Genomic DNA, 9232 nt, shown 5'->3' with positions numbered 1-9232 from the left:
CCCCCCCCCCCCCGCATGCACACTTTCAGCAGTAGCCTGTTCCTATATGGGTTCAGCTGCACCATGCAACTAAGCCTCTGAAAGACTCCAGTCTGCTAAATAAGCCTTGAAAAAAAGCCTTGTAAAAGATTTAAAAATAAATTAAAAAAAATTATAACACACTGTGTGGCCACTCTAGTCATAGGCATAGTCTCAGAGAAGTAAGTCTCAGATTCGTAAAACTTTTCCATAACATTTCTACTGAACAAGAAAAAATACTAGAAAACACTGTAGTAAAACCACAGTCAGTAGTAAAGGAAACAAAAAGGGACAAAACAAAGAAGAAAGAGCTTTTTTGATATACACCCACACACACGTACACAGCAGTTATTACTCCCAGATTATCCTGATACCTTGTTTTGAGGAATGAAAAGAATAGATAATTAAGCGCTGTTTTCATTCAAAAGCTACTCCATACACCTCATCATTAATGCTTTGTTCGATATATGGTTAAAGAAGAAGTACAAGCAAGAATGCACAGATAAAAGTAAGTGTTCAAGAGCAAGCTGCACTACACTTCCATGCAGAAGGAAGACAGGTCTGTTTTGCTACCTGTAAATAGCAGAAGACAAAGAAAAGTTCCAGGTATGTTCCATATAATTAGCAACACAGAAAGAAGCCATGGAAATTTGTGATGTAAAGGTAGGTGTATTTTGCTTTATGCAATAAAGCAAGTAATGCAACACAACTGTAAAATTAGTAGTAAGGCAGAGAAGTGAAATTTTCTAAAAAGTGGTGGTGTTTTTGGGGTTTTGTTTTCAATTTTTTCCAAATACTGTGCTTGCTGAAAGTTGCAATTGTTTGAATTTGTTGTATTCTACAAGAGAGCTCCACTTTTCATCCTTACCTTTAGATGCAAAATTAAACCCAAAATAAGGTATGATAATTTTTTTGTTCATGTTCTGAAAATTCCAAATGAGAAATTCAATTATCAAATGCTACAGTTAGAACTATAAATTGCCTTTCTATTTTGGGAAGTGAACTAACTGCATATTAATGCTTTCTTTTACTGCTTCGTTACTACTTTTTTAATTGCAATATTCTATTCGTTCAATATTTGAGTTTTTTCATGTCCATCTCTGAAATCCCACTGCTTCTAATGGGTTTGCTTGAAATCAAATAGTGAAGTTAGTTTTGTGGGTTCTCCCTGGCTTACGAACTACAACAGGCTTCAACTACTTCCTTAGGAAAAAAAAATAAACTTTAGAAATGCACATGCAAAGCAGCGAGTAAGTAGAATTTTAGTCTCTTAACTACAGTTTCCGCTGACTACAGTTTTCATATATCTGGATTCCTTATGAACTTGTCTGATTACATCTGAAACCAAGCAACTGAATTTCAATCAAATCATCTTTCCCCAAAAAAGTTATTACAATTTTTTTTTTCTTTCTTAAAAAATAACCTTCGTGGTCACTAACTGGTAACCATTTAAAGCACTGTCGGGTTTTTTAAACCACATCTAGCTTTTCCCTTAAGTTCCTGTATTTTCGCTGTGATTTCCCTAGGAAACCTAACTTGTGCCACATATATTTCCCAAATCACAACCACCCTAAAACAGATTAGCCAGTATCAAACCAAGATGACACGGGATACAGGTATCAAGGATAAACATATCTGCACAGCCTTCCCAAGAAAAGATCAATCCATGGTAAGAAGAAAGTGAAAATGAATGCAGCACATGAAGGGAAGGCTGTACCATAAGTTCAACTGTTACTGTTACTTAGCTTGCTTGACAGACAATAAACATTCACATAACTCAGCAGTCAAAGCACACACTGCCTCTGGCCGAATCAATATAGCAGAAACAAAAAGTACTGTAATGGGATTTCAGAAACTACTGCATATCTTAAAAATTACAAATTAACATATGCTGTAAGGAAAAAGTTACCATTTACTAGGCAATCTTTTAAAAACCTTTTACCACATGCCCACCACTTCTTATGGAAAACTAGAGTTAAGCTGAAAATGGGTGGGTGCAGAGGAAGAGAAAGTTTGCTTCTGTTAAATGAAGTTATGTGAAAGTATTTGCATCAGTTAACTGCTGCCTTAAACAAGGAACAACTGTGTTGTAGTGAGACAAATGATGCAACTAGAAGACATTGTCATTGAAGTTGGATCAAACAGCATTTGCAAATACCATTTTTAAAGAACTTGGTGAAAAATTTTTACAGGAGAATACACAAGAAGCTCACTTTACCAAACAAATTGATTCAGCTGCCAAGTACCACTTCAACAACCTGAAGTGCTGTAAAATTTTGTGTATACTGTTTCTTAAAAAAAAACCAACCACTTATAAAGTTAAAAAACCACTAAATTTTTACACGTAAGTTCAAAACAAAAAAGGATAGTTTTAAAAGAAAGATGCTTAAAACACCATTTTTCATTTGTCATCATCATTAACATTAAACATTCCCTAGCTTAGCCTTTGTTCTAACATGTCACTATTGCACCCCTTTGTGGAAGAACAGTGAAAAACATCTCACATTTATTTTCATTCTAGTATTTTAAACTTGCAATATCTCTCTACAAAAAAAAAATCTGTATTTAAGCATTTTCTGCTGTTACTTTTTCCCTTCAACATCCTTTTCCTAGCCCTCAGAAGCCAAATGAATGTAGCGACAGGATATGCAGAACAGTTCCGTAGCCTCCCAGCATCTGTACCAGCTGAGTAACTCAAAGTAATGATAATGACTGAGCTTAACTGATACACTCAGGTTCACACTGATCCCGTTGCCAGAAGAAATTGAGTACAGTATATCTTTACAATTCCTTTTTTGGGGGGGGGGGGGTTGGGGAGGTGGAATATTTAGCCAGAAAAGGACTTCTTCAAAAGAAAAAAGTGACATGTGTAAAGAGGAAAGGAGCTTCACTGAACACATAAATAATGGAGTTTGGGTCACAGACAAAAGTAGCATTTACTGGTTCAATGCAAGAGGAAAAGAAAGGTAGATTAGGGGTAGAAGGTAGCTGTTACTCACCTCTCCCACTTCACTTCTTTTTTTAGAGACCCCTTCTGCTCAGAAAAACAATCTAAGCACTCTTAATTGTGCTGTGACAGTTTCGCTTCAAGCAGCTGGCAAGGTTACTAACTCCTGGTGTCTGTCCTGCCTGGCTACAGAGTCTTTTGTACTCACTGGCAATCAACTCCTGAAGTCCTGGAGCTTCCTGCACACCAATTTCAAGCAGGCTGACATGGATTTCAGTTTGCGTTAAAAATCTGCTTTGGTGACCATGGTGGTGCAAGAATCAACAAAAACCCCTCAAATACTTCTATAGAGGGCAGTGGGTACAACAGACAGGGGCTAATAACCCAGTAGGCCCCAATCTAAGTGTTCTTGTTTATCAATCAGATCCTTAAGATTCTCCTAGTACTTTCAAAAGTCCAAGTTTTGGAACTTTTGAAAAGATATTCCCAAGAACATTCTTTAGATAAGAATTACATGTTTTACTTCACTGTACATATCTAGAGCACCATATACCATGACTTTCATCCAGCTAGAGAATTCATTCACAGAGCATTTATATAGCAACAAATGAACTAAGCTTTTTGACATTATGTTATTTATAGCTTCCTTAATAACTAGCTCTAGAGATAAGTACAATGCTAATACTTTGGTGAATTTTTACATGTCTAAATCCTCTTCATTCTCAGAAGTGTGCCAGGAGGCTCTGGACATGTCCCACGGTCTGTGAAAGCACCGTCTTTTTATTGCAAGCAGGGTATCCGCCCTGCCACTCCATCTACCCATAAGCCATGATTAACAAACTTCTTAAATCAAGAAAATTAGTCTTAAAGTATACTTTAAGGTACACTTTATCTCCTGTGTTTAGTCAGATAGGCAAGGGACAGATGGAAAGCGTGAGGAGAAAGGTAAAAGGTATTTGCATGAGCCATGTCAACTTGTGGTTCTGGCAAGGCAAGTTTCAAATTCCTGTTTTCAGCCTAATCGATTTCATATCATCAATGTGTGCCCACCATTTAATTGTAACACCCCATCTGCTTAACCTTCTTAAAATACATTAGCAGTTCTACTCTTTGTCTTAAAGAGACAGAGAGTCTCTTATTTCTTATGAGATCTCTTATCAATCTCTTATGAGCCTCTTATCAATCCCATTGGAGTCTGGGATTAAAAGGTTCTCCTCTTTACTGGAAGCCAGTCATAACAAAAACTGATCCAGAAGCACATCTGCTTCTGAAGGTCCTTCATTTCTAGTTGGGGAAAAGTAGGAACTCCAAGAGTACAGACTGGCTTCTATTACATGCACATCCCTTTAGTTCTAAATAAAAGCAATTTACAGCTTGTGGTGGGTTGATCCTGGCCAGCAGCCAAGCACCTATATGTCAGCACACTCACTTGCTGCCTCCAGTGGGAGCAGGAAGAGGTGAGAGTGGGAAGAACAAAAGCAAGAAAAGTCAGGTGTCAAGTTTTCTCAACAGTTTAATCAGTGAAGGACAGAGGTGAATTTAAAAAGAAAAAAAAGGCCACTCAAAGACAATCACACACCACCTCCCACAAGCAGACCAACGCTCAGACAGTGTCTGAGCAATAACCACCCCAACTGGAAGCCACCCCCTCCACCTCCTCTTTCATCCTCTACCTCCTATTTATATTGCTGAGCATGACATTAGATGGCATGGAATATTCTTTTGGCCAATTCGGGTCGGCTGTCCAGCTGTGTCCCCTCTTAATCTCATAACTACCCCACGCCTGCTCGCTGGGGACTGGGGGAGGCAGGGTGGGGAAACGTGTAAGCCTTGAATGCTGTGCAAGCACTGTCCAGCAATAGCCTAAAGACTGGTGTGTTACCAACACAGTTTTAGCCACAAATCCAAAACACAGCAAGATTCAGGCTGCTATGAAGAAACTGAACTCCATCCCAGCCAGACCCAGGATATAGCTATATTTTGAACCAATACAAAACACAATACTCACAGAAACATATTCAGGGATAGAAAGCTGATCTTCAGGGAGAGACTTCAGCTTCTCATAGCAATCATCTGTTAGTTCCAAATCTCTCAAGCTACGACGGATATCTCCAGCCCTCTCCCTTAACTGATGATTTGTTTCCTCCAGTTGCTTCTGTCTCAATAAAATAGTTTCCATTTCTTGTTTCATTAGAGCCTGATGTTTTCTTCAAGATGGATTTGAAAACAGAAAACAATAAGTAGCGAGTTACACAAGTGACAATCCTTCACAATACCCTGGACAGTGAGAGAGTTATGCTCATTTTGTAGAGGGGAAAGTTTACAGAGAAATTAGGTAATTAACATTAGCACAAGAGTGTAGACCACCATGGTTACACAATCAGATCAAACACAGTATACATAAAAAGCCAGAAAATTCATAGTCACTGACAATACAAATCTGAATCTGATAAGTGACAATCTCCACATATGCAGACTTGAATTTATAAACTAGTCTTAGTTTACCGATTAAAAGGTTAAAAACATGGAAAAGAAGAATATATTACCACACAAAAACTATGGAACTAGTAAATCACCAAATAAAGCAATACTAATGTTAATTTGTATCTTGCCAAGTTTCGGCATATACATGCTTATGTCCTATTCCACACACGACCCTTCACTATGTTGGTGTCTTCTCCCAAGTAACTAGCGATAGGACCAGAGGAAATGGCCTCAAATTGCACCAGGGAAGGTTTAGACTGGATGTTAGGAAAAATTTCTTTACTGAGAGAGTGGTCAAACATTACTGAGAGAGTGGAACAGGCTGCCCAGGGAGGTGGTGGAGTCACCGTCACTGGAAGTGTTCAAAAAACATGTAGGCATGGCACTTCAGGACATGGTTTAGGGGGCATGGTGGTGTTGGGTTGACAGTTGGACTTGATGATCTTGAAGGTCCTTTCCAACCTTAGTGATTCTGTGATTCTATTTTCTACCTAGTGTAACATACAAAGTTGGGGTCCTTTAAAAAAAAAACAAAACAAAATAAACACCACTACACTTAAACAACCAACCTTATTTCCAGCCTTAAGACACTATTATTACTTTTATCACCAGTGACAAGGTACTATATGGCAAGAGAAACTGCATGTCACAGAGATATTTCAAAGTGTTTATTTTATTTAAATCAAATGCGACTGACCTACTCTTTTGGAGGTTTTAGCTGTAACTCTTGAAAACATACTCAAATTACATCATTGTTCAAAATGCAATAATCTCTACATTATTTAAAAAGTAATATTAAAAATACTAGCTTTGCTAGTACTTCACAGCAATGTCTGCCCCACTTGTTTCAAAAAGACAAAAGAAAATCCCAAGTCAGCAAAGCAGTCACACATGGACATATTCTCACATAGCATACAATTCTCTTAAACCAGGATGAACAGTAAGGTAACAGACAAACAAGAAAAATAATGAAAAGACTGGGGAAAGGAAAGTACTTCAATCTTTTTATGCTCATTAATAGCATTAATGCTCATTTTGCACATTAGTACTTTTTTGTTGAGCACTCCTCAGACAACTCAAGTACGGCCAACATAAAAATATTCTACACTGGTGCAAATAAGCACACAGAATGAGAGACATTTTCCTGAGAGCCAGCTGCTCTTAGTTGAAAGACTTTGCTGTAACTAATCTCAGGTCTGGCTTCACATCACTAAATCTGCTGCAGGCTTACTACAGAATATGACTTTGAATTAGTCACATCCTGTAAGCTGATGCATCCTCTACTGTAACATAAGAATATTAAGTAATGCTCTTTCTTCAAAGTCCTATTACAGGTGTTAAAACATTTAATTGACAAAGTAATTTGGAGAAGACTGCTAGCCAGTCTATTTTCAGCTATAGGTTAATTGAAAATATTTCAGAAAAGCAAGGAAAAAAGTAAGTTTCTACATCATCAACTGAAAGCATTTCTGACCAATAAGCAATCCTAACTGGAAGTGCTAGACATTATCCCCTTACCATTCCCCAAGTCATCCAGGATGCAGTTATTAAAAATTCACTTCAAATCTGCCCCCTCTACCTACTCCTTTTGCTCTTCACTGGTTCTGAGAACATTCTTACTCGAATTTCCTGTTAAATTTTGAATCCAGGTAACTATAAAACCAAAACCACAACTTCAAGTGAGAGCTTATTTCAAATTTACTTGTATGTAAGTTGAATATATGAATTCCATTTGTAGAATGGAAATACTAATATAATCTGCAAAAGAAATCCTACTCATGTATTGTCCATGAATTAATTTGAATTCATATTGGTAAGTTATTAAAGATGAAGGTTTTTTGTTTTACTTCCGTCATACCTAGCATCTTCTTGCTGTAATGCCAGCTGACTATCCAGTCGTAAAGACAACAGCTGCTTTTGATGGATTGCATCATTAAGCTTCTCTTCTAGCTCTTCAATCTAAACATATAGAATATAAATATACAACGAAGAAAAGAAGTTACCTTGGTAATTTTTAAAACACATTTGACAAAAAGAACTTGAAAGAAAAAAAAGTGGAGAGCCCAATGCACTGGGAAATACAATAACAATTGTCTAAAAAGAGCTCTAAATATGCTAACGCTTCACAAAATACACTATGGATTTTGCCCTAATGAGCTAGAAATAAAAAAATTTAGTTCTACAATTCATGTTTTTCAGCCAAATAGCTACTTGTTCAGCTGATTTCAAACTAGGCTTAAACTCAGAGCAGCAAGCCAGTGAAAGCCAGACTCAGCATATAGTAGGTTGTACATGTGGACTGCACACAAACATGGCAAAGCTTTTACACCTTTCTTAATTAGTTTCATGTATCTTAGTGGAAACTGTACACACCAAAATCTCCTACTATTAGCATGTTGGTATATTCTAGCCACATCTTCATTAACAGATCATTGAATAGCATTCAGATGACTTTCCAGTATTCCTCAAGATCAGGTTAAAAGCTCTATTACGTCAGTGTTAAAATTATTAATGATTTCTGAAAGAACACAGGTCTTTTCCCTCTGTTTTTAGAAAAGTAAAAGCTAATTTGATCCTCCTCATCCATTTATAAGTAAAACACATTGGACAAATCATCTAAGTTTTACATACCTTTGTTTCCTCCTTTTCTCATTAAAAAAAAAAAAGTTAAGTAGGCTTCCAGTATGTAATTCACGGAAATTCTTTTCAGAATGGAAGCTTCTATCATACTCTAAAAGCACGAGAAACAAGAAAAGATGATAGGACAAAAGAAGCAACATTTCTTACCTTGGTCAAATATTCTACTTTCAAGTTGTCAATCATCAAGTTTTTCTGAGATAACTCTATTTTAAGCAGCTGAAGATTATGGAGCAACTCCTTCCGTTCAATCAGCTGCTTAGTGATTTTAACAGTACCTTCTCTCTCTTCAGAGGAAGAAACATCATCGGTTGGTATTGTGGTTTCTAAGCTAATATCTTCAGACTCCAATGAGCTAGAAATGTTTACTTTCCTCATTTCCTTAAAGCTTTTATGTGACATTTTCTTTCACTGTTTTCAAAGCTTTTTGAATTTATACTTTCAGATGAGCCCCCTGAAGAATCAACTGCAAAAATCAAAACAATTAAATGAAAGGCATCATGTCATTACAAAAAATTAACCAGTTAAACAAGACCACTAAGCAATACTTCTGAGCATCACATAATTATATTTTTTTTGTTCACCCAAGAAAAACATTTTAAGCTCTGAAGAGGGCAGCTGCCTGAGGACTCTCTTCCGAAACCAGGGTTTTGACTTGCAACAAGCTAACCAGTGATGTGAATCACCCTGACTAGCAAGATGTTATAGTCAAGTCAGTATGTGCAGCTGCCATTCACACGGTCAGAAGAGCATGCACCAAAAACTCCCGAGACCCATGAGGCACAGGGGGTCAGAGAACATCCAATAAGGACCGTAACAAGTCTAGTTGGAGAAAACAGTAAAGGAATACTTCGGTGTCCACCACTGTCTTCTCTAAAGCAGCAGCTCCACTGTTGTTACCAGGCTAATTTAAGTCACATGTACTTCTACAACCACCTGCTGCAGACCAGAGCTTTTACTGAAGACATACACAGATTAAGGCACGCTGTTCCAAGCATTACAGAGTAAAGCGGCTCTCCCGGGCCATCCCCCCCTTCCCCACGGCAGGAGCAGCTCGGTGGAGGAGATACTGTTCAGCCCGCCGGGTGCCCAACTCTGCGGCAGGCAACGCGCAACTGCCCAACCGGTAACGGCACACGGCGGAAG

The 9232-nt window shown here is 37.8% G+C and overlaps 1 protein-coding gene across 1 annotated transcript in view; it reads right to left on the bottom strand.

Annotated features, from left to right (window-relative positions):
* PIBF1 (progesterone immunomodulatory binding factor 1) overlaps positions 1–8488 on the bottom strand; it is a gene marked incomplete at its 3' end in the record, with an annotated part of 18949 nt that extends 10461 nt beyond the window's left edge. Inside the window, exons 1-3 of the mRNA XM_010282420.1 lie at positions 8237–8488; positions 7308–7408; positions 4974–5172 (exon numbers count right to left, since the gene is read on the bottom strand). Coding sequence (XP_010280722.1) covers positions 4974–5172; positions 7308–7408; positions 8237–8488 — 552 coding nt within the window. The remainder of the gene's footprint in view (positions 1–4973; positions 5173–7307; positions 7409–8236) is intronic.
* Positions 8489–9232: the final 744 nt, after the last annotated feature.

This window comes from Phaethon lepturus, unplaced genomic scaffold, assembly GCF_000687285.1.
Source record: "Phaethon lepturus isolate BGI_N335 unplaced genomic scaffold, ASM68728v1 scaffold20982, whole genome shotgun sequence".
Classification (NCBI taxonomy): Eukaryota; Metazoa; Chordata; class Aves; order Phaethontiformes; family Phaethontidae; genus Phaethon; species Phaethon lepturus.
This window is presented reverse-complemented; position numbering and strand designations above follow the sequence as displayed.